At 39.0% G+C, this 25,865-nt stretch overlaps 2 protein-coding genes across 6 annotated transcripts in view; one reads left to right on the top strand and one right to left on the bottom strand.

Moving 5' to 3' along the window:
• TMEM192 (transmembrane protein 192) overlaps positions 1–21,820 on the top strand; it is a 39,724-nt gene extending 17,904 nt beyond the window's left edge. For 3 of the 5 annotated variants that reach the window (XM_063108605.1, XM_063108607.1, XM_063108604.1), the window contains 3 exons: positions 4,413–4,515; positions 8,934–9,013; positions 21,610–21,820. In XM_063108605.1, the coding sequence (XP_062964675.1) occupies positions 4,413–4,515; positions 8,934–9,013; positions 21,610–21,734 (308 nt within the window). In that variant the 3' untranslated portion in view covers positions 21,735–21,820. Of the gene's footprint in view, positions 1–4,412; positions 4,516–8,933; positions 9,286–21,609 lie in introns of those variants that run through there. The other 2 variants (XM_063108608.1, XM_063108606.1) reach the window with 1 other exon arrangement.
• A 2,363-nt stretch (positions 21,821–24,183) lies between these two features.
• LOC134385866 (tripartite motif-containing protein 75-like) lies at positions 24,184–25,542 on the bottom strand. The gene has a single exon (XM_063107539.1). The coding sequence runs from the start codon at positions 25,540–25,542 to the stop codon at positions 24,184–24,186; it is 1,359 nt and encodes a 452-aa protein (XP_062963609.1).
• Between the last annotated feature and the right edge of the window lie 323 nt (positions 25,543–25,865).

The raw sequence follows: 25,865 nt of genomic DNA, 5'->3' as shown, positions 1-25,865 counted from the left end.
GGTTCTTTTTATTTTTTTGTCTTTTTCGTGACCGGCACTCAGCCTGTGAGTGCACCGGCCATTCCTATATAGGATCCGAACCGCGGCGGGAGCGTCACCGCGCTGAGCGCCGCACTCTCCCGAGTGCGCCATGGGCTCAGCCCTAGGATATGGTTCTTTAATATATTAATTCTTGCCTAAACCTGACTAATTTATTTGCATTTTAAGTACTTAATCTGTAGAAACCAAAGCGGACTCCTTTTCATTCAGTATTAGTTTGCCTGACTGCCTCCACAGGGGAAAACTAGGAAAATAAGATTTAAAACAATGTCAAAATACTAAATTTGATTAGTGAAAGAAACGGAGCCGAGACCCCCGGTACCAATCAAGCTTTATTAAAGGAAAAGAAAATCTGCCGGGCTGTGCTCAAAATGGGGGACAGCACCAGGTGTGGGTGTGATAGAGCTCATATAAGGCGCCAAGGGCCGGCTGATACCATCAGGGGGGGGCATTATGCTAATGCTGAAGCTGTGCAACCAGGGTGGAGATCTGTGCCCTTGCAGAAGCAGAACTCAGGAGGCTTCTCATAAAGGGAAGCGGGGAGGGGTTTGGTGCTGGAGTGGAAGACAAGGCTGGCGGCTATTTTGTGCTTATTGTGTTAACAATGGCCCCTGGTCACGTCCAAGATCAATCAGTTAGCTCTCCATTCATTCAAAAGTAAGTAAAAGAATCAATACAGGCCACAGTTATCAACCTTCTAGCAGCCCTGAAGCTATAAAAGCTTTAGTACAGGATGCAAGAAAACATAAATGGTGAGCAAGCCCGCCTGGCTTTTCAGTTTTGCGATGTTTTATCATGCATGCTGGGCATGGCTTAGGATGGAAAGGTTGAGTGGAAGATTTTTGTTCCATGTGTACATCCAGTTTAATTGATTTTAAAAGCTGAAAAGATGAGTCTGAAAGATGGGCATTTTTATATTGTCACATTATGGGTATGTTTTTTATTTCTGCCTTTTAACTTTTACTTTTGATAATTGTGTAACTGTTATCCCCTGTTCCTTAATTGAAGAAACTTCTGTGTCTAAGAGATGAACATGTTTTTTATTTAGAAATTATGTGGAAGGCACCATTTTAGGGAGATAAATATGGACATAAACAACTGGTGTCAGATTCACCAGCATCATAGTGGATCTTCCAGTGACATTTGACATGGGTGATCACTGCCTCCTGGAAGTGCATTCTTCCTTTGCTCTGGGTTCTTGCTTTCCTGGTTCCCTGCCTGCCTCTCTGGCTGCCTCAATGTATCCTTCTTTGCTGAGTGTTCTCCCAGACCTGCTGGTGGTGGAGCCTCAGGGCTCCATCTCAGCCTTTTCCAGCCTGGCACTGTAGCACCTCCTGTTTTCTGCTCAGGTCCATTTGAAGCCCTGAGATGCTTCTCATTTCTTTCTCGGCCGCTAGGTAAAAGCCAAGGGCTTCTAGTTCCATTTCCTCTCTTCATTCTTTTTACATCATAGTGTCTACCTCTTTCCTTCCCGGTCCTTTCTGATGAACCCTCTGCAAATCTCCCAGTCTTTTCACTTTACTCTTTAACCTCTTCACTTTAGCTTCTTCAACCCAGTTCTCAGCTTAGAGTACACATCAGAGTCATGTGTGGAATCTGGCACTTCCTCAGAAGGTTAAACATAGGGTTACCCTATGTCTCAGCAATTGCACTCCTAGGTACTCGTTTATCCAAGAGAACTGGAAACATATCACACAAAACATGTACATGAATGTTCAAAGCAGCATAATTCATAATAGCCAAAAAGTGAACAAAACCCAAATGTTGTTGGCATAAACTGGGGAATAGATAAACAAAATGTTTTATATCCATACAATGGAATACTCTTCTGCCATAAAAAGGAATGAATAGATGGAATGAATGAATGTAGTGATATGTGCTACAATGTGGATGAACCTTGAAAAGTTGTGCTAAGTCAAAGAAGCCAGTCACAGAAGACCACGTATTATATGATTCCGTGTATAGGAAGCGCCCAGAGCAGACACATCTACAGAGACAGAAATAGATCAGTGGTTGCCTAGGGCTGGGGGGAGGGGACAAATGAAGAGTGACTGCTAATGGGTACAGTTTCTTTTTGGGGTGAAGAAAATGTTCTAAAATTGATTGTAGAGATGGTTGTACAACTCTTTGAATATACCGAAACTGTTGAATTGTGCTTTTTTTTTTTTTTCCCTTTGGTGGCTGGCTGGTACAGGGAACCAAACCCTGACCTTGGTGTCATCTGCTCTAAGCTCTAACCAACTGATCTCACTGGCCAGCCCTGAACTGTGTGCACTTCAAATGGGTGAATTGCATGACATGTAAATTATAGCTCAATAAATTTGTTATAAGAAAGGAATCATAATGTAATTTTTAAAAAATTTGTGCTTGGGCCTAACCTGCCTCCCCTCCCCTAAACCACATGCTAAATATTCTGATTCATTTGGAGTTCCACTTAGGTGGGTTGACAGTCACTGTCTTCATTGAGACCTGGTTCACACCATGCTGTTTCTCCTCTTGTAATCATCTCTGGTGGAGACCACTCATTCCAACCAGGTCCCAGAATTATTATTCAATTGGGGTTAGAGCCCCAATACAGTAGCTGTTATGCAGAGGTACAAATTGTTCTGTCTGTGTTGTCAGACCTGAGAAGTTGGTAACAAGAGATTTTATTATGTCTGTTTTTCTTTACCTCTTTGCAGCAGCTGTCTACCTACTTGTCTTAGTGTGCTAGGACTGCCATCACACAATATCACAGACTGGGTGGCTTAAACAATAGAAATTTCCTTTCTCACACACAGTTCTGGATACTGGAAGTCCGTGACCAAGGTGTCAGCAGGTTTGGTTTCTTCTGAGGCCTCTCATTGGTTTGCAGATGGCCACCTTCTCACTGTGTCCCCACGTGGCCTTTTCTCTGTCCTGTGCATGCTTGTGTCTCTTCTTACAAGGACACCTGTCCTATTGAATTATGGTGCCATCTTTATGACCTCATTTAACCTTAATTTTCCCTTTAAAGGCCCCATCTCCAAAAATAGTTACATTAGGGGTTAGGGCTTTAATATATGAACTTGGGGGGAACATAATTCAGTGTATAATAACCCTTATCCCCCAAAACTGCCAAGTTCATCAGTGGCCTCCAAATTGCCAAATTCGCTGGATCCTTCCCCCAGTAAACACATTATGGGTCTGCCTCCTTCCGTCCTCTATTTCATAATCCTTACTTCTGCCAGCGGGATTTTGTTCATCAGTAACTGATCATTTACAACTCTCCTGCCCTGGTTTCTAATGGCCCAAGGAAGAAAATTTAAATCTTAGTGTGCCGTAAAAAGCTTTCCATGAACAGACCCTACCTAGTCTGCTCTTCAGGGGTGATAGGGAGATCCTTTCAATGACTGCCAGTTGCTCTCAGGGTAAAATCTAAATGTCTTCCATGACGCAGCAGACACATAAATGCGTCCCCTGCCCACCTTTCCAGCCTCACCCCTTGTCCATACACATACCTTCTCAAAGCCGTGGCATTTGTTCAGGCTCTTCCCACACCTGGAACACCTTCACTCTCCTAATCTACATGATTAATTCCTATGTTTCCCTCAAGGCTGGGGTAAAGCTCCACCTTCTGCCTCCTTTCTGAAACCTCCTGCTGAGTTAGGGACAGCTTTCCCAGAGCTGTCACTGCTCCCTGTGCAAGTTTTTATTTAAGGTATTACTCACGCTGTCATAACATGTGGGCTTATTGTCTTATTCTTCCCTGGACCAGTAGCTCTTTAGAGTAGTGTCAACAGTAGAGGCTTTGAAGTCATGGTTCCTGGACGAGAAGCCTGGCCAGTGGCCGAACTTCTCTGGCTTCACCTTACTCATTTATGGAGAGTTGGGAGCACCCGCCTCATGCGATGGTTATGAGAACTGAATAAGGTCTTCCTGTTAAAACAGCTAACCTGTGCCTTGTGCGTTGTAAATGCATATTAAATGTCAGCTATTTTTTTCTCACACCACTATACTAATGAGGATGTTATTATCAATACTAATGATAATCCCTGAATTTCCAGTGTTTAGTATAGGCCTGGCACATAGGAAGCTTTGAGAACTATGAGTACAGTTTTTCGGTTGGTTTTCTCTTTTTTGGTTTTTTTTGTTTCTGGGTTATTTTTGGCAGCTTGCCAGTACAGGGATCAGAACCTGGACCTTGGTGTTATCAGCACCACATTCTAACCAACTGAGCTAACCGGCCAGCCCTAATGTTTGAGTGCATTAATAAATAAACCTGTTTGTTTATTTTATGAAGCTATTTTATACATATTACCTTATTTGAAAAGAATAGCTAATTAGTACAATTTGAATAAATGAAAATAGACATTTTTTCAGAATTAGATCTAATAATGAATTTACTATTTTAGTGAAAATCCAGAAATTTAATAAAGCCAAACCACAGCCTGATGTACTTGAAGAAGAAAAAATCTATGCTTACCCCAGCAATATTACTTCAGAGACTGGATTCAGGTAAGGTTTGGGTGGGGAATAAAAGAATTAAAAATTTTTCCCCTAGAAATCTAGAAACCATTCTAATGCTTGGAGTTTATGACTGTGCATTTGTGTCTTTATAATAATGTTTGATTTGTTTACTTCCTTTCAGCTATGGTGAAAACAAGTCTAGAAAGGTATACATAAATTTACTAAATAGTTCATATATTTGATGCAAAAGTAAGATTGACCATTAGTCAACCTATTCAAACTTTCAGAACTTTTTACATTATTGGATACTCCCTCCTTCTTGAAATGCTTTTGTAGGCTTCTCAAGTGCTGCAGTGTCCTGATTTCTCCTTCTATGGCTCTTTCTTTGACCGAACTTCCAATACCAGTGCACCAAAGGGCCTGCCCTTTCTCTGCCCTATCCCTGTTTCTATCACATCTTTCCTTAGGTGACTTCTGTGGCTTAAAATATCCATATTGGAGAACTTGGGGCTAAAATGGTTTTTAAAAACTATATAAATGGGCTGGCCAGTTAGCTCAGTTGGTTAGAGTGTGGTCTTGACAACACCAAGGTCCAGATCAATCCTTGTACCAGCCAGTTGCCATGAGCAAACAGACAAACAAACAAATACTACATAGAAAAAGAAAGATGCAATTTTTGTGGAGGGAAACTGGCCAGTATGGGGATCCAAACCCTTGATCTTGGTGTTATAACAGTAGTCCTAACCAACTGAACTAACCAGCCAGCCCCAAAAGAGGCAATTATTAATCCCAGGCAAGACAGAAAGCTATGCATGGAAGGAAATATAATAATAGAGCCTTCCATGGCTTAACTGTGGATAATATTCAGATAGTGATAATGTAGATTCTGAATATTATTTACTAGATTGAGAGAATGTAAGAAAGAAGACAGGAGTAAGTGTATAGAACAGGGGAAAATAAAGAGCTAAATCCTAATGTCTTATATAGGAAGTCTAGATAATAGCTAAAATTGAAACATTGAGAAATAGAAACCTGTCATTTAGAAATATGGAGATACATACAGAAGAAACAGTTACAAAGAGTTGAAAGTGGTACCTCTGGAACATGAAACTCAGAGGTGGTGACTGGTGGTGAGTGAGGCAGGGGACTATTGTTTTTAATTGTGAACCTTGTAGTTAGGAATACTTAACGCTTTTTAACTATGAGAATTAAGTGATTATAAATAAATAGGTCCCATAAATATACTGGCGACTCCCAAACCGGTATCTTCAGATATGAATTTTCTCTGGGGTTGAGATTTGTATATCTGATTGTCTCATTAGCCATCAGCATCTCCATTTGGATATCTAAAATAGGCATCTCAACCTTAACATGTCCTACACAGAGCCTTCTCCCTACCCCAGTCTGTCCCTGTCTTAGTAAGTGGCATCACCACTCAACAGGCTGCTCAGGCCAGAAGACCAGTGTCGTCCTTGACTCCTGCTTCCTTCACCCCACCCACCCAGGTAATCCATCAGCAAATTCTAGTGGGTCTGTCCCCATAATATATCGCAAATCCAGCCACTGCTCTGCACCTCCACTGTCACTAACATCTCTTACCTGGAGGTACAAGAGTCTCCTTACTGGTCTCCCCACTCCCATTTCCCCCTTTAGTCCCTTTCTGGAACACAGTTTATTCCGTGACTTCACGTGAACTGGATACCAGTTGACATGAGATTAAAGTCAGCATATAAAGCAAGTGTGCTCTTTAGGGGCTTGAGAAATTTACTCAGTGCTATGCGTGGTGACAATCAGCTTTGTATCTCATGAATATTCATAACCAATAATAAAAAAATAAAAATAAACCAAAAAATTACTGAAAGTCCTATCATATTTTTATTTTATTGTATCACTACATAAATATAGAGCAACATGGGATTTGTATATGAAGCGTGGGCAGAGAAGCTGAGATAGAGGCAGGGAGTGGATTGCCTGGAAGCAAATAGCTGAATATCCAAAAGATTCTTTATTAAAAAAAAAAAATTACTCAGTGCTAATACTGATATACTAGTGAAAACAAAAAGGAAACTTTATAGATGAAGAAGAAAAGAGACACTTTTAAAAATACTTGTTGAAATAAACATAGTTCAATTTGTTAGCCTTTAGTCATGAGTGTCATTTTTGAATTAGCTCTTATGAAATTTAACTGTTGCTAGGCACAGGTTTAAAGTGGTAGCAGAGGAGAAAGCCAGCTCTGTGAAGTGTTACCTGCGAGGAAGCATGTTGCTCTTCATGTAGTGTGGGATGTGAATACTTCATGAGAGACAAGTCCAGGGATCTTCATCTCTGTCCCGAAGTGTGATGTGATGATATCTTGACAGTTCCCGAATCCTGTACCATCAGTTTCTTCAGGATGGATTATACTCTCTTGAATTCTCAACATGTACAGAACTCAGAAAACTGGAGGTATACTTGGCAAAATGGATTTTTCCCCTCGGAAATACATTCTTTTTGTCAGTTTTCACCCATCATGATCTACCTTATTTTGTTTACTCTGTTTCCTCATTTTATCCTAAATAGAGATAATTTTAGTGTCAATTCTTGAACTTTGGGGCTTATTAAATCCAAAGACTGTTCTTGACCTTGACCCCTTTCATATTTCATATCATTCCTAGTGAGCACTGAGCACTGAGCAGTTTACCTATAATTGTACTCTTGTGACTTACTGGACAATGTATAATGTATTCTCTTCACCTCATAGGGTTAACTTTGGAGCAATAACGTTCAGTTTCTGTTCTGCCTTTGATTTTAAAATTTGCATAAAATGCCTCTTTGAAAATGCATCTTAGTTTGAAAATTAGAATCGACTTCCAGTTAATGAAGGTGGATCAATCCACACATGTTTATCTGTCACCCTACCTAGACCCTTCCAAAATGATAGAGAAGGAATAAAAAAGGCCATACTACCCATACTGACAGAGAAGCTGGAAGAGAAAGGGGCCATCAGTGGAAGAGTGATTTCTAAAAATGTACATGCTAAGTAATGTAGACAGAGGAGCAGTAAATGATACCGCAGTGCAGAGCAGGCCACGTTTAGGGGACATGTGAGAAATAAAGCCAGGGAGGTTGCCATTCTTCCTTGTGGGATCCTGGAGGGACTTGGAACTCAAATATTAACAGAATGCCCTTGGGAGTGAGACATGGGGCTGGAGAACAGGGATGTTAATTAATGTCAGTGTCTGCTCATAGAAACGTTGACTCTGCTCATAGCACCCCCCTCCTCAGTTTCATCAAGATAACCCGAAAACTTCACACAAACAGTATTTTTTCAGTGAGTAGCCTAGCTCAGAAACAAGTGGTGGGGGGTCCTCAAGTGCCTTACACTTACTCAGTGCTAAACGCTTGTTGCTGTTACATCAACATCTGAAGACCAGAGAGTTTAGGTAACTTATTAAGGTCGCACAGCCTGATTGGAGAGGTCACGATTGGAATTCGGACAGTCTTTGTCCAACCCGTGCCTGTAACCACATTATTTATAAGCATAATTATTTATCATTATTTAAATGCATACGCCTTTTTTTGTTCATGTGGGACCATTCTATGCATGTATTCTTCAATATTTCACTTACCTTCCCTTAAAGTGTTTCCATATTAACACATATAGAATATATGAGTAAAACACATCCATTAATACTTTATTTCTTGAGTGGGCAATTTTTAGTCACAACGTTAAAATTCGTCTGGTACATTTTTGACATCTTTGTAATATTATCACTATTCCTAGTACTAATATCCTAAGTTAGTGGAAGGAAATTAAAAATATTTTATAGCTATTATTTGTGAGCTTGAGACTGAAGTGAGCTGGGGTAGTGGTGTAGGAAGAAGTAAGACTTGTTTTTTATTTTATACTCTTCTATACTATTTTTGTGTCAAATGCAAAAGAAATGCCATACTTTTTTTGAAATGCTTCTTGTGGTCAAAGTTGTCTATTTTAATGTTACATCATCACTTGATTTTTGTACAAATTGTGTCTTTGTCTCTTCAAATGCCATTTACCTTGATCACTTAGATTCGATTATCATAGTCTGACAAGTTAGGATACTTCTTCTTTTTTTTTTTTTGCAGCTGGCCAGTGTGGGAATCTGAGCCCTTAACCTTGGTATGTTATAACACCACACTCTAACCAACTGTGCTAACTGGCCAGGATGCTTCTTAAATAAAGCAATAATGACCTTTTTTTTAAGGCTTAGAATTGTGAAAGTTTTTAAAATTTCAAATTGAAACAAAATAGATTTATTTCCAGAGTGGAAGTCACTAAAATGATTTGTGAAAGAATTTCATTTTGGAATATTGCCCTGGCTTATACCATCTAAGAAAATGTAACTAATACAAGATGCTGTACAGAAAACTGGTAGGGACTCCTTTGCAAAAAGACCGATGAGAATTGGTGAATATGCGTAACCCTTTTATATTTTGATTATTTGCAGGACTATTTCAAGCCTAGAAGAAATTGTTGAAAAGCAAGGAGACATAATAGTACACCTGAAGCGACACAATGCGCTGCTGAGTAAGCGATTGTTGACTCTCACTTCTTTGGACCTAGGATCTCAGCCAAGTAGAATGTGAGAGGCTCGTAATCATGACAGCGATTGCAGAGGAATCCAGAGTAATTTAAGACCCACTGACTGCCTGACAAGCTGCCATAGGGAATTGTAGCTTTTGCTGAATAACGATTTTTGTTGGAAACCTGAATGAGGTTCTCACCTGTGTGGGTGTTTAATATACAGGGCTTGTGGATCATTCGGAAGGTACTTTGTAGAAGCCTTGATACCTTGAGAATGTCTGTTTTGTACATTTTTTTTTTTTTTTGTCCTTTTCGTGACCGGCACTCAGCCAGTGAGGGCACCAGCCATTCCCATATAGGATCCGAACCCGTGGCGGGAGCGTCACCGCGCTCCCAGCGCTGCACTCTCCCGAGTGCGCCACGGCTCGGCCCTGTTTTGTACATTTTGAAGTTATTTAACTGCTTGGTTTATCCTAGGATTGAAAGTATAGTTTAAAACTTCTCCATGGTCTACACTTTTTCCACATGACATTACAACTCTAATAATTTGGCTATTGATAGAGTAAGTCTGACAAGACAATCTATTTTATTTTATTTTTTTTTTTTTTTTTTTTGTCGTTTTTTCGTGACCGGCACTCAGCCAGTGAGTGCACCGGTCAGTCCTATATAGGATCCGAACACGCGGCGGGAGGGTCGCCACGCTCCCAGCGCAGCACTCTACCAGGTGCGCCACGGGCTCGGCCCAGACAATCTATTTTAAACAGAGTTTTAATCAAGTCAGATTTATTTTTACTTCTAAGCTGGTGAAAGAAGCCATTATTTCTTGTTTTTGATGTTTTTTCCAGCAGAGCTTCATCATGGATTTTATATGCTCTTGTGGTATTGGATGAGACCTTAGGCCATGTAGCTTTTGTAGAGAATTTCTTGAGTGTAGGACCAACGTCTCACTAGGGTATTTACTATGCAAACTCCTACAGTTTTCTATTCTTCGGAAATGAGATATGAAGATTACTTGGACCAGTGTTAGACTGACCTGTGTCAGACAACATGTGGCCTGTTATATAGGCAACACTTTTTATTAGCAATAGAGAATTTAGAAAAGAATTTAATAAACTTAGTAAATTTGCCCTTCTTCAAGAAGTTGCCATATATTTCAGTATTCCTTATACATATTCATTGGATCAATACATTCATTTATAGGAAAAGAATCTTCTGTGGTTCTAAATTTATCTAAAAGGAAAAAAAGACACCTGTTTTAGTCTTAGATGATACTTAAAAATCGTGATGGATGGGAATAAAATATCAGATCAATTTATAAATAGTATTAAACATATGTAATTCTCAAGATATAAATGAAGTATTTTTATGAGTAAATGTCATTATTTCTTCCCTTTTCCCAGTGTGCCCTTTTTGTGATCACCTTTACATGCTGCCTTAGAAAGACTTTTGGCTGAATGCTTAATATAAGGGGAGGGGATATTTGTGATTGTGTAGGCTGTTAATATTTTTTGGTCATTAGCTGAATACTCAATATTTGATTCAAAAAGCTGTTCATACTATATAGGGATGTATTGGATGTAACTATACAGGCAAGGGATGTATTTATTTGGTCCCACCCACTGTTACTATAAAGGACAAGTACCTGTTTCTTTTAGGTACATCTATTGCTGGGATATTCTAAAAGTTTCTACTAACTTAAAGATGAGCGTGTGTCAACTTTGGGCAATACAATTGAATCCCCAAAATAACAACATTCATAATCTAAAGCCAAATTGTATTTTTAAGATCGATATTGTGTCCAAGTTCCCTCCCTTCCATCTTTCCTTTCTCCTTTCCTTTTTTTAAAAGAGTATGTCTCGTGCTGAGCCAACAGGCCAGCCCCTGTTTCTGTGTTCTGCAAGAGCCTGTAAACTTTGCCTTCAGCTCTTTTCCTTTTCAAAAGGAAAACACCAGTGGTAGATGATTACTTTTTTTTATTTTGAAATTCAATTTGTATTTATAGTCAGCTCTGAGATTTATGGGATCAACTTTGGATTACAGAGAGAGGTGTAGTTCAAAAGTTAGGATGCTCAGGTTCTGATGTAGTTATCACCAGCACTTTTCAACTCAATAATGAACATTCCAAACAATAAATGAAAATGAAACTAAATATCGGAACTAGCAAAATAGAAGAATGAGCAAAGCAATTTAAATGTTAAGCGTTTTAGGACTAGGCTGGTACTGGGCTGCCACTATGGATACCAAAATTAAAGGCTAATTGTCAACCTACATGGTTGGAGGGAGAGGAATCTGTTTCTAGATCCTGTGCTAAGTTCAATAATGACAGTAAGTCCAAGGTGCTGTAGGAACTCCTCATCAGAGAGGATTCTGGGAGTGGGGGTGAGAGGGCTGGTAGAGGGCTTGAGGAATTCCAGGCAAATTAATAAGTAAAGAAGCAAGGCAAACAGCTACAAAATATCACAAGTACTATATATAGCTTGAACCAAAAGTGTGAGGCAGGACATGGACGGAGAGGTGGACAGGGTCATATCCTAGAGGGCCTTGATGCTCTGATGAGGAACATGCACCTTATCTTACTGATAACGGGGATCCATTGATGGGTTTCAAGGAAGTGACAACATTAGTTTTAGTCCTAGGAGGATCAGACTGTAGTTCACTATGGAGAAAAGTTCATTTCTGGATGGCAGAAGTGTGTGGCCCTGAATTAGGGCAGGTATAGTAACATTTTATTAGTAGTATATATGTGTATATGTATATAGACAGATACATGCATGTGTGTGTGTATGTTCCAAGTGACAATAGCATCATGGCTTACTATAAAGTTAAAAGCTCATTATTTTTTAATGAAAGTATTGAAAAATATAAAGATAAACAATTATTTGAAATCCTACTACCAAGGAATTGTATTAATTTATACTGCTTGTTGTCTCATCCCCTTACCAATTGTGGGTATTATTCTATTTATTCCCGGCCCCCATCTGATGAATATGTCATTATTTCAAATTACATTTCTTTGAATATTAATGAAGTTAAGGAGTTTTTCCATTTATTTTGCCTGTTATAAATCTTTTATGACATATGTATTCAAGTACTTTGCTTATTATTCTGGGATATTCTTTTTCTTAACAAGTATGTGATCTTCCTGTCTTTATTAAGTATAGTCCTCAGTTTATATTTGTTGGCAATAAGTCCTAGTTTGTTTTGGGTTCTTTTGCCATTTGCTCTTCAAACACTGTAGTGTGGATTATTTTATTTAACATTTAACATTTAATTGACAGCTGACTATGTGCCGGAGAGTATTCTTGGTGCTGGGAACACAGGGCTAAGTAAGACGGAAAAGGTTCCTGCTCTCATGGAACGTGCATTTTGCTGGTGCGGGGTGGTGGGTGGGGAGTGGACGGAGGATGGAAGCGAACATAATAGACAAATAAACCAACCACTGGGTTTGATAAATTCTTCTTCTGTGAATTAGACCCACAGAGCACTTTTATGTTAATAAGGCGTATGAAGAAAAATTTAACTTCTATGCTTTGTCAGAAAATCAAATGGAAAATGAATTTTGTGTCCTTCTTTCCCAATCCTTTTTTACAGAAAAGGCTGTCTTCTTACAGAAAAAGCTAGAAAGGCATGTCCTTTAACAAGTGTGTCCATTTCAGATATTTTAGTGATATCACGGTCTGATCAGGTACTGTGTAAATCTTGAATACAAAACGCTCATCTGGTGGGCTCTTGAATGCTTGAGGAAACAAACTTTGAATTTTCAACAGTCACGAATTTAAAATTTCAAAACATTCCCTAGGTTTCCTAAAGAAAATCATTTCATTTGTGAAACAAGAAGTATATCTCTAATTCTTCACCTCCTGTTCTCTCTATTCCAGACTAGCTTTTCACCCTCCCCCACTGCAACTGTTCTTGTCACGGGGCCATTAACTTCCTTCCATGTCGCTTAGGCTGTGGTGAATCACAGGTGTCCTCTTTTCTAATCTATCAGCAGCATTTGACTCTGTTGATCATCTCCTGCTTCATTCATTTTCTTCAGCTTGGCTTCCAGGACATTTTATTTTTATTTTATTTATTTTTTATGGCAGCTGGCCTGTACAGAGACCGAGCCCTGGCCGTTGCTGTCATCAGCACCACACTCTAACCAACCGACCTAACTGGTCAGCCCTCCCGGACATTCTAATCTGGTTTTCTTCTGACCTCCCTATCTTCTTGTTCTATCTCCTTTGCAATTGCTTTTCTTCTTAATGTTGGGGGGCCCCAGGGCTCAATCCCTGGGCCTCCCTCTTCTCCATCAACGTTCACTCCCTTGGTGATCTCATACAGCATCATGCTATAAGCTGGCAACTTCCAAATACGTATCTCTAGCCAGGTCTTCCTCCCTGAACTCCAGACTCATACCCAGCTGCCTGCTCTAGATGTCTACTTGGGTGTTTAAAAGACACCTCAAACAAAACATATCCCGAACTGAGCGATCCTCCACAGCTTTCTCCATCTCCGTCATGGCAGCTCCTCTTCCTCTAACACCCCATCCCCAATCCATCCACAAATCCTGCTGGCTTTTTCTAACCATTTCTCAGCACCTCCAATGCTACTACTCTGGTCACCATCATTGTACAAGTCTTGCATGGTCTTTCTGTTTCTAACCACCAACACCCCAACTCTACCCCTACCACCCTCTGACCCGACCACATATGTGCATCTGTGTTTAACACAGCCCGCAAAGAGATCCTCCTAAAATGTACATCAGGTCACATTACTCTACTGGTTCCCATCTCTCTCAGTAAAAACCAGAGCCCTGACAGCGCCCTAGAAAATCTGCTACAACTCCCACCCCCACCCCATCTCTTCCTATATACCTCCTTTGCTTACCCTGTTTCAGTCACGTTATTTTTAGATTGCCAAGCACATTCTCACCTCACTTGCTGTTTCCTCTGCCTGCCTGGAAGGGTCAACTCCCATATATCCATTATCTCTTTTAAGACTTTGTTCAAATGTCACTTTCTTAGTGACCCCTGCCCTGACCAGTATTTAAAATTGCAACCTTCCTCTCTCTCTCCCCTGACTAGACTGTAAGCTTCATCTTTTGTTCATTACAATAACCTTTGTACCTAGAACAGTATCTGGCACAAAGCAGGCACTCAAATATCTGTTGAATTAGTGTCATTAACTTCAGTGACTTTACTACAGAAACTGTAGTGAAAAAACTCCTCTCACACAAGCTCAGAGCCTGTTCATGTAATCCAGCCTTAACCTAGGCTCAATTATCATGTCCTGTACTGAGGTCATTTTTAAGGTCTTTTTTAGAAGTTCACCTCTAGGAAACAGTAAAAAAAAAAAAAAAAAAAAAAATCAAAATATCAGGAAAAGAGATAAGGCTGATACTTTTTATAATCACTTATTTACTACTGTCCTAAAGTGCTCATCAATATGACTGAATAAAGGAGCAGGATTAATGTGTGCATGAGATATATATATATATATATATATATATATATATATATATATATATATATATATATATATATATATGGAAAATTTAAGAATTAACTGAAAAACTATTAGAAAGCAAGGTGGTAAGTACAAAACATGAAGATAAATAGCTTTCTTACATACCAGCAAGAACTAGTTTTAAAATACAATGGGACGGGCCAGCCCGTGGCTCACTTGGGAGAGTGTGGTGCTGATAACATCAAAGCCACGGGTTCGGATCCCATATAGGGATGGCTGTTTAGCTCACTTGGGAGAGCGTGGTGCTGACAAACACCAAGTCAAGGGTTAAGATCCCCTTACAGGTCATCTTTTAAGAAAAAAAAAAAATGGGAAAAGGTACCACTGATGATTATATGTAAAAATAACTCAAGAATATTTTTTAACCTTTTAGAGCTCTGCTACTATTAATCCAATACCCTATTAATAAATATTTAAGATATTTCTGTGATTATCGGGAAACCACCATATGTTCAAATAGAAATTTCAAATTGGGGGGAAATATAAGTTATTTTATAAATGGAGTTAATATCACCCTGAATAATCATCAATTTCAGAGGTAGCAAAGATTTAAAAGTTAAAAATACAGCCATTATCCTGTATAATACACAAGTGCACAAAGACATGTAAAATTATGGCAGTAATAACTGGCTAGCTGCCAAAAAAACCAAACAAACATATAATAGCAAAAAATGGGGGTGGGTGGGGTTAAATATCTCTCAATATGATAAATGAGTTTATTTTTGTGGTTAGCCAGTACAAGGATTAAACCCTAGACCTTGGTGTTATCAGTATCATGGTCTAACCAGCTGAGCTAACTGGCCAGCCTTTAATATGATAAATGGATTTCTTAATACATACAAAGGAATAGTTTCAGGTGATTAAAAAATTTATGTATATGTATGCTGACACAGATATTCAGTACCATATACAAAATTAAGTATAAGCCTAACAGCATGGAAATATTCACAACATAACAGTCAAGCATTTGCATGCATAATATAAATGACTAAGACAAGAAGAAATGATCCATTAGAAAACAGATGAAGTTAGTAGGAAATCAGAAACAAGACAAGGCCCACACCAACCAACCACCAAACAAAACAGAACAAAACAAAACAAAAAACCCAGACAAGAATGTTTGTTCTCATTATTGCTATTTCTTACTGTTCTGGAGGTTCCAACGAAACATTTGGATAAGAAAAAGAATATGGAATGAAAAGGATGTGATAAAGTTACCACTGGAAAAACTATTACAAAAAAGTACATAAATAAGAGAATTCAGGGGCTGGCTGCTGTGTTATATAACACCAAGGTCAGGGGTTTGGATCCCAGTACTAGCTGCCAAAAAAAAAAAAAAAAAAAAACATTCAGTAAGCTGCACAATTAATATGTAAAAATATGCTTTTTACAAACAACTACTAGTTAGAAGATACAATTGAAGAAAGGTCCCATTTATGATAACAACAAAGAAGATCCTAAACTACCCAGATCTTTTGGAGGAAAACTTTAAAATGCTAGTGAAGAACAGAAAAGAAGACTTGAAAAGGCATGCTGTGTCCTGGACAGAAAGACTTGACGTAAATATAGCAATTTTCCCTCAGTCTGTATATGAGAGAGGACTAACTCTGTAAGATATTAAGTATGTTATAATGACAGTAATAATTAAAACAGCTTGATACTATCCATGAGTAACCAGAACAATGAAACAAAATAGGAAATGGAGAATAGACCAAAGTGTATATGAGAATTTATTATATAAAAGGTGGCATTTCAAATCACCGCAGAAAACTTAGCTCATTCAATAAATGGTATTAAAATAATTGTGTAAAGCACCAAGGAGAAAACTTAGGTTATATCCCTGCCTTGTAATTTATATGCTAAATCCAAGCTGATTCAAAGAGTTTAGTGTTAAAAATGAAACAATTAAATTATGAGAAGTAAACAGTGGGAGAGGTTTTGAATCACTTCAGACTGAGGCATCCCTTTCTAAAACTGGCGCAGAAGCCATAAAAGAAAAGCTTGATATATTTAACTACATAAAAATAAAATTTCTCCTTGGCAAAAACTGTAATAAGATGAACAAGTCAAAAATTGTAAGACAAACAAAAAACTGGGTAAAAGATATTTACCTAGAAAAGGGTCACATATGAAGGGCAGAATTCTCGCAAATCATAAGAAAAAAATAACAGTGCTGGCTGGTTAGCTCAATTGGTTAGAATGTGATGCAGATAAGACCAACTTCATGGTGCGATCCCTGTACTGGCCAGCCACCAAAAACAAAAGAAAGAACAACTGCCTCCAAAAAGGCCAAGTATGTAAGTATATAAACAGTTCACAGAAAAGGAAAAAGAAATGGTTTGTGAGCCTATGAGAAGATGATAAATTTCAATTATGGTAAGAAAAATGCTAATTGACCTATATAACAAGATAGCAAACCAGATAGATGAAAAATGTTAATACTCTGTATGAGCAGTACTCTGTGGGAAAGAAGCACTGTTCTGTGTCCTACTGGGATGTGACCTCTCTGGAGGGCAAATTTAGAAATACAATATGTGTCAAAATCACAAATGCATTATGTTCTATGACCTGCAATTTCACTTCCAGGAATTTATCCTAGGAATATACTCCCACCTGTCCTAAAGCATTAATTGTATGATTATGAGGGTACTTCAAAAAGTTCATAGAGAAATAGAATTAAAAAATAATATGAATCTTTTCATGAACGTTTTCAAGTACCCTTGAATTTGTAATAGCCAGAATAAGAATACAAATTAAATGTCCATCCGTAGAGGATTGGTTAAATAACACCATCAGAAAGTACAAGGCAGGGCTGGCCGGTTAGCTCAGTTGGTTAGAGCCTGGTATCATAACAGCAAGGTCAAGGGTTCAGATCACCGAACCTGCCAGTGCCAAAAAAAAAAAAGGAGGGTACTAACTGGATAGTGTTACTATTTGCGTAAAAAAAGTAACTTATACAGTATATGCATTAACTGTCTCTAAAACTATAAAAACTGGAAACTTTGGTTTCTTCTAGGTAGGGGAACCTGGTGGCGAGGAGACAGGGCTCGGAATGACTTTATTGTATATCTTTCTGATTTATGGGTTTTTTTGTTTGTTTTGGGAAGCTGGCCTGGGGATCTGAACCCCTGACCTTGGTATTGTCAGCACCACGCTCTCCCAAGTGAGCTAACCGGCCCTCTCTAGATAGGGATCCGAACCCACGGCCTTGGTGTTATCAGCACCACACTCTCCCAAGTGAGCCACAGGCTGGGCCCTATCAGCACCATGTTCTAACCGAGTGAGCTAAACAACCAGCCCCTTTGGAGTTTTGAAACTTGATTTTTATGCCTATTCAAATATTAATTGAATTTCAGATTTAAAAAGGGAAGCAAAGAAAAGAAGAGGATAAATACATGCAGTTCGTAGAAACACAGTGGCCAAAACTATGTGAAAATGTGTGCCACCTCGTTATTCATGAGGGAAATTCAAGTTAAACAGGGTATTTTTGCAAATCAGCGGCAAGAGTGATAAGATTGGTTGTATCCAATTTTGGCAGGAGTGTCCAAATAGACACTTGGATATGGCAATCACGGGCACTTGGGAACCACATATTTAGTGGTAAATACACCAAATAACTGACTCCAACAATCCTCCCTACATTCGTATGTGAAAAAGTCATGTGAGTGAAGCTTTACTTCATTAGTTTAATATTGAGCATATGAAATACCATATAGATTCAATAGGTGAATAAATTTTAAAGATATGACAGACTCCTGGCATGAAATGCTCTGCAGCATTTAAAAAAATAATGTAGATATATAGGAGGGTCCTTCAAAAAGTTTGTGGAAATTAAAAGGTAATACAAACCTGTCCGTGAACTTTTTTGAAGACCCCTCTTATATACCAACATGAAATAATGCCTCTAATATATTGTTAAGTGAAAAAAGCAGGTTGTTGAATATGTTTGATATCATGACATCTCACTTAGGTTAAAAGTGGTGTGTGTGTGTAAGTGGATAGATGTAGGTCAAGAAGAATACACAACAAACTTAGTAATTGACACTGGAAAGGATATGTGACTATGGAGTAAGAGAATCAGATGGGGAGGGACTGGACAGGGAGAAGAAAATAAAATTAAAGAATTTTTGACTTTATTCTATTTCTATATTATGTAAAGTTTTTACAGTAACTATGTATTATTATTATTATTATTATTATTATTTTGGCAGCTGGCCGGTATGGGATTTGAAACTTTGACCTTAGTGATAATTAATAAATAAGTGTTCAACATATATTAAATAATTTAAGTTATAACTCAGCACATTTACTGCAATTGTTTTTTAGGATTTTTTTTTTTTTTTTGGTAGCTGGCTGGTGTGGGGATCTGAACCCACACTCTAACCAAATAAGCTAACTGGCCAGCGCCTACAACTGCTTTTTATAAATGAAACTTGGTAATTGCAAGAAAAGATGGTGGTTAGATTGAATATATAAATTTATTACTGTTTCCTCCTGAAGCTCACCAAAATAATAAAGACTTTTTTAAGGGCATAAATTCACAATGATCAAAGGAGAGGAAACAACCGTAAAAAATGTGGAGCTTATAAAGCAGCAAAAGAACTCCATAGAGTTGCCAGTCCTGCTGAAAGTGGTGCGGGCCTGCAGACTGCCTGCCACCAGTCCTGAGGAGAGAAGGCTCTTGAGCCAGAGTGTATATTAGTGCTGCCACTAACCATTTAGATCAGCTTTTTTCATAGCAAGATGTCCGATGTCTCAGTAAAGTAGGTTGTGTTTTGGTTTACATTCCCATGCAAGCTCCGTATCTGTTCAAGGACCAGTATCCAATAGTACAAGGACTGGCTCCTGTCAGTAGTGCTGGCTTCTGGTTCTTCTCCAGTTCTTTCTTGAACCCACTTCTGTTTGCCTTTTGCCTCCACTACTCTCCAGGAACTGCTGTCGAGGTCTCGCTAGAGGCCTCCACGTTGTTAAATCAGCGCTCAATGTTCACTGTCCATCTCAGCAGCTTCTGAGTTTATCACATCCTCCTTAATATACTTGCTTTACTTGGCTTCCAGGTCACCACAGTCTTTTGGTTTCTTCTCACCTTATTTGTTTTCAGTCTTCTTTGATGTTTCCTCTTTTTCTACACCCTGCTTTAACACTTATATTCAGTAAAATTCACTGTTGCTATTTTAATTTTATGATTATTGAAAAATGGTCAGATAAAGTTCTACAACCAATACCAAAGTAGTAATAGGTTGAGACTTTAGGGATGTGGAAATGAGGTGAATGTATTTTGCACATGAGACAGACACAAATCTTTGGGGGCCAGAAGTGGACTGTAGTAGACAAAACAATGCCCACCCCCTGCCAAAGGTTTCATGTCTTAATCCCAAGGACCTGTGAATATTTGAACTTGCACGGCAATAGAAGGAAGTTAGAGATAAAATAGCAAAAGGTACACTGAAGAGTTGAAAGTGGATGTCTCTGAGGAGAGAGGAATTGGGGAGAATAGAGAATGCTGTTTTTTATGAACTATGTAGAATTTTTTGGCTTTAAAGTATATGCATGTATAACTTTTATAAAAATAAAATGGTGTTTTATAACTTTTATAAAAATAAAAGCTGGTTAGCTCACTTGGCTAAAGTGTGATGCCAATAACACCAAGGTCAAGGCTTCAGATCCTTCTACTGGCCACGTGCCAAAAAAAAAAAAAAAGTTGCTAAGGATACATACCAAATTGTTAGGTAGATTGAATGATTGCTTTTGGAGGAAGTCTTTCATTTTCTAAATTATATATTGCTGTGAGTTTGGGTTTTTTATTTTAGGAGCATGAATTCATTATAAAGTTTTATTTCAAAAAAGTGCAAAGATAATATTGGGGACCATTTTTACAATCCTTGTATAGGAAATGACTTTCTAAACGGGACTTAAACCAGAGTACAGCCTTGTAACACCAGAGTCAAAGGTACAGATCACCATATTGGCCAGCACTGCCCCCCCAAAAGAAACCAGAACCCACAAAATTTTTAATGTTTTATAATAATTTTTGCCAAGAAATAAACATTTCAGCTGTATATGTATTATGATAAAAAAAAAAGAAATAGAGGTCATCAGATGGGAAATCCCTCAGCCTCCTACAATGAATTGATAAGATCTGTTCCAAGAATTACCTCTCCGCAGGTGAAAGGCCAAACATTCCTCTTATAGTCTGTATTCCATCACTTTCCTTCTGGAACTTTACCACAGTGGTTCTCACTTTTTAACGTCAGGACCTCTTCACACCATTAAAAATTACTGACGACCCCAAAAGCTTTTGTTTATGGGGGTAATCTTTATTGATAGTTGCTATCAGAAACTAAAACTGAGGGCTGGCTGGTTAGTTCGGTTGGTTAGAGCACAGTGCTGATAACACCAAGGTCAAGGGTGCAGATCCCTGTACTTGGCAGCTGCTAAAAAAAAAAAAATTAAAAAAAAAGGAATTAAAACTGATAAAAATTCTATGTCACTTAAAAATAATAAGCCATTACGTATTAACATGCAAGTAATGTCTCGCTGTTATCATGAAGGTAGTTTTGACTTCACTGATTTCCTGAGTCCTCAGACCACTTTGAGAACTGCTGTCTTAGGGTACACGTTAACCCCTCTTCTCTCTACTGTATCCTTCCTATTACCATCTACCAGTTGTTTAAGAATCATAAAAACCTGACTGTACAACTTCTGCCCTTTCTCCTGCACTTTAAAGCCAAACTTCTTAAGAGATTTCTACACTCCCTGTGGATCCTTAGCCAGATCTGCTCTTTCAAAAGCCATCCCAGACTTGCACGTCCGCTAAATTTAAGGGACACAGCTCTACTTTGCCTCAGTGGACTTCTCAGCAGTTTGAGGTGGAGCAGACCCTAGTCTGTTTAAAAACACTCTGGTTTCACCACCACACCGGATGGGCTTTCCTCCCACCTGGCCAGTCACTGCTTAGTCTTTTCCGAGGCGTCTCAGCCAATCCTGACTAGTGCGGTTCTCACTCATATTCTCTCTGTAGGTTTTATCTTCTCCCAGTGCTTCAATTTCTATGTATTTACTGGTGACTTCTAAATTTATATTTCCAGCTCAGACTACTAATCTGAATTTGAGGGATGCAGCCGATGAGACAGAGCTCCCTGCTTCAAGACCCTCAGGCTTCCTATTCTTTTTAAGGTCCCAGATCCTTAATGGGCTTTCATGTTTTTTATGATGTTTTCTTCCTATATTTCTAAATTGCTCTTATCACAGATTAGTTCATATTAAAAGCACTGTAAGTGTACTACTTTATGCATGCCAAGAAACCTCTATGAAATAAAGAATAAATAAAAACAAAAAAATGAAGAAATGTGTGTGTATGTGTGTATGGATGGAGGTGAGTACAGGAGAGGGTTACACTAATAATTTTTTGTTATACAGCTATTATTTGATTTTTAGTAAGTATGTTGTATTACTAGTATAACCACTGAACAGTTGTCCTATTGTAAACAGACGGAAAGCTAAATGTAATTCTGAAAAATTGATAACATAATTCATATATTAAAAAGTAGGCATTACACAAGAGGCACATTTTTCCTTGTACTATACACACATACACAAATGTGGGTACTTCAAAAAGTTGGTGGAAAATCGAAGTAAAAGACAATACTAATCTTTCCATGAACGTTTTGAAGTACCCTGTGTGTGTATATAGAGCTAATACAGAGCCCACTTGATAGATGCTCAAGTGAGATCCAATTTGCACACAATGCTAATGGACAGTTAATAGAAATACAATTTTACCCCTTTGTATTTTACTATGAATCTCTAAGAATAATTTGCTGTATCCATCTCAGTATAAGGGGGGAAAAAAGCATTTCCTGAGTAATAACTATCACACGTGACAGAATTAACAGTTCCCTGATAGCACCTAATACCCTGCCATATTTACATTTCCCTTACTGAGTCAGAAATGTCTTTCTAAGTCGTTCACATCAGGCACCCAAAAAAGACTTTTCTTCAAAAATATAAAGACAGGCTGGCAGGTTGGTTAGCTCACTTGGGAGAGTGTGGTGCTGTTAACAGCAAGGTCATGGGTTCAGATCCCCACACTAGCCAGACGCCAAAAAAGAAAAATTGGGGGTTGGGGAAGGAAAACAAGGGAAAATATTGTCAACATGTCAACATAAACAAGATAGAAAAAAGGCAAAGGTACAAAGTTTTGTTTAAAGTAGGAACGGATGCAAAAGTTAACTTTGGTGTATACACACATACAAATATGATTTCATCTTTGTAACTTTCTTGCAAAATAAGTATTATCTCCATTTTGCAAGTGAGTTGAAGATCACTGCCAGAACTTAGCATAACCTAGGTAGAAACTCAGGTCCTTCTGGTTAATTTAGTGAAGCATCCCAGAGTTTAAACATGTACCTGTGTGGTTGTCTCCTTTTTTTAATCAGAGGGAAAAATAACACCTCATTACTTCTCATTTACATATAAAGCATTACATTGACAAACCATTTAATAGTGCTGGTTTATCAGTAATTGAAGGCATCCCCTGTCCTCTAGTTAGTCTATTTGCTGTCATCTCAACAAACGTACTTTGCCTAAAATTATTTTCTTAATTTTACATTCGATTTTTTTAATGGCCTACTACCTACATCTCATAGTTGTTATGAAAATACTGCAACTCCTACCACATAGGGACCTACGTAGGGCTCAATAAATGTTAGGTATATTTGTTAAGAAAATTCTGGACCTGGCCAATTAGCTTGCTCAGTAGAATGTGGCGTTGATACCACCAAAGTCAAAGGTTTGGATCCCCATACAGGCCAGCCACCACACCCCCCCCCAAAAAGAAAAGAAAATTCTGAATAAAAACACCATCATGCCCATACAATTTTTACTACCTAGTGATTTATCTTTTATTCTCTGACATGGTATCTGTGATGTCTATTAAGACTTTCCAGTTCTCTTCAATGTCATAGCAAGTTTACCATGCCAAAAAAATAATTGTGCTGCCAGTAGGTGGCTTCTGGGCATAACAGAAAAAAATTGTCAATGCCTGATACGTTAAAAGCTAAAAACGCTTATCCTTTCTCTATAATGCCCCCTCCACTTTCAGTTCTGCCCTGTGGTATATATAAGTAAGGGTTACAACCTGCTCCATGCCTAGTAGACAATTTTGTACATGTCATGTTAGGGACAGCACAATTCAACCTCTATAGAGATGAGACAAAGTTGGCTGGTTCCGGTTTTTTTTTTTTTTTTTGGCAGCTGGCCAGTACAGGGAAAGAACCCTGGACCTTGATGTTATCAGCACCATGCTCTAACCAGCTGACCAACCGGCCAGCCCAGTTCTGTTTTGGAAACTCTATCTGCACTTTCTGACAAACTGAAACAATCACCCTCATATCTAGTAATGTACCAAGGTCCATCCACATAATCCCTGCGGAAAAGACATTTACTAGCACTGTTTTCTATAGTTGCTGAAACAAAATGAAAGTTTCTTCTTGGAAGAGGTGAAACTATGAAAGAAAAAGTTAGGAATTAGATTCAAAGGTATATTAATACTATAGCCTACACACTTTCCATTAAAAAAAAAAAGTAAAACGGTTTCGTCTATCAAGGGGATTTCATTCACAGTCGGTTCCTGTACAGATTCGGAGAGGTTGTGAATTAGGTCAGATATGGAAATAAGGCCGAAGAGGCCCAGTAATGGTGAGAGAGAAAGTACAGATGAGAGATTTATCAGTCATGTCATAGAATGAGATCTCACCCAACTCACAGTCCAGGAAAATGCCGACGCCTCTGGCTTTCACTTCCAACAGTGGAGGGTTTGGAACAGCTCCTGGTGCATCATAGCCATCATCCTGCAGCTGAAGCCTCCAGCATCCCTGCTGGGCTGATGGTGGTCTCCTCGCCTTTGCAGGAAGAGAATCTTTGCAAACGCCAATAGCCCACTCAGACTTGTCTCCCACCTCTACTTCCCAGAAATGCCTGCCGGAATGAAAATATGGAAAACCGAGGACACCTGGGTTGACTGTAAATCTTTTAGGAAAATCAGGAACGTTTTGTTTTCTCTTTGTAAATCTCACACATTTTTTATCCTCAGAGACAACCAGGTTAGGGTGTGCTGTTTCAGGGTCTAGAATTATATCTACTTTAAATTTCTTTATAATTCTCTGCAGAGCAGAATACTGGGGAGGAAAACTGCAGCTTTCTCTCCTTAAATGAATTGAAAAGACTGATGGGCTAATCCCATTGTCAGAGTTGTAGAAAGTTTTAATGTGTGATAGCAATTCCACTTCAGACTGCATGCTGAGCTCCATTACCTTACTTAACAGACTACTGAGTGTAGAAACGTAGTTTGAAAATGCTGTTATGTTTTCACTGAGTTTCTGTTGAATGTCCTTCTCTTCCTCAGCTAACCTTGAGAGAACAGCCTGTTGCTCACGTTCTAGAAACTGGTTCAGGTGCTCAAATTCAGAGGACAATTCCTGCCTTTGGTTTTCCACCTCCTCTCTCAGGTCCAAGGGTTTTGTGCTTTGAATGCTTATTAATTTTTGAACGTCCGCCACTTGCTTCTTCAGAGGCTCCATGTAGCCATTGAGCTTCATCCTGTGATGAGAGGCGGCCTCCTCTACGGGTCTCACGTGGTGGCCCTGGTGGTCAGGGGGCTGAGTGCACAGGGGACACAACACCTCTAGGTCCTCCTCACAGAAAAGGGTCAGGACCTGGTTGTGCTTCTCGCACAAGGACAAATCTTCCTTCCTCTTCCTCTTGCTCCGGGTGATGTGGAGTAGCCTGGCAATGTCAATCATCCTTCCCAGCTGGGTGTTGCTCCTGAAGGTCCCCTCTTGGCATTGGTGACGACAGACAGGGCAAGGGAATCTGTCCTCTAGATTTTCCCAGGACTGTTTGATGCAGGAGCGACAGAAGTTGTGCCCACATTCGATGGTGACGGGGTCTCTTAGGTAATCGAGACAGATGGGGCACTTGGCTTCTGCCTGGAGTCCTGACAGGGCTGCTGCCACCGCCATCAGGCTGTGAATGAAGGTCTGGACTGAAGTGGGCTTTCTTCAGGAGGTTGGCTCTGCAGGTACTCTCTGGTGAGAAGCAGGTGCACCCTCAGCTCTCACAGTCCTTTCTGGAGACAGCTGATGGTCTCACTACAGTCCCACTGGTTTCTCACATTTGAGGCAGGACTTGAAGTCCTTGGAGTCTTCAGACCCTTTATTTCCAGCTGCTAAAAGGAGTCCCACTCATGGCCTGCAGCCAGTCACAGCTTAGCCAGTCAACTACTCTTCCAGCCTTTGGCAGCTCAGAGAAAAAGAAGCCAAGCTAAGTAGTTCTCAGGAAAACA

Source organism: Cynocephalus volans, chromosome 9 (assembly GCF_027409185.1).
Source record: "Cynocephalus volans isolate mCynVol1 chromosome 9, mCynVol1.pri, whole genome shotgun sequence".
NCBI classification, from domain to species: domain Eukaryota; kingdom Metazoa; phylum Chordata; class Mammalia; order Dermoptera; family Cynocephalidae; genus Cynocephalus; species Cynocephalus volans.
Note: the sequence above shows the minus strand (reverse complement) of the source record. Positions and strands in the feature narration are given on the sequence as shown.

What these genes read in the sequence shown, in the direction of transcription:
- LOC134385866 (XM_063107539.1), bottom strand. Translation starts at nt 25,542, where the DNA reads ATGGCGGTGGCAGCAGCCCTGTCAGGACTCCAGGCAGAAGCCAAGTGC.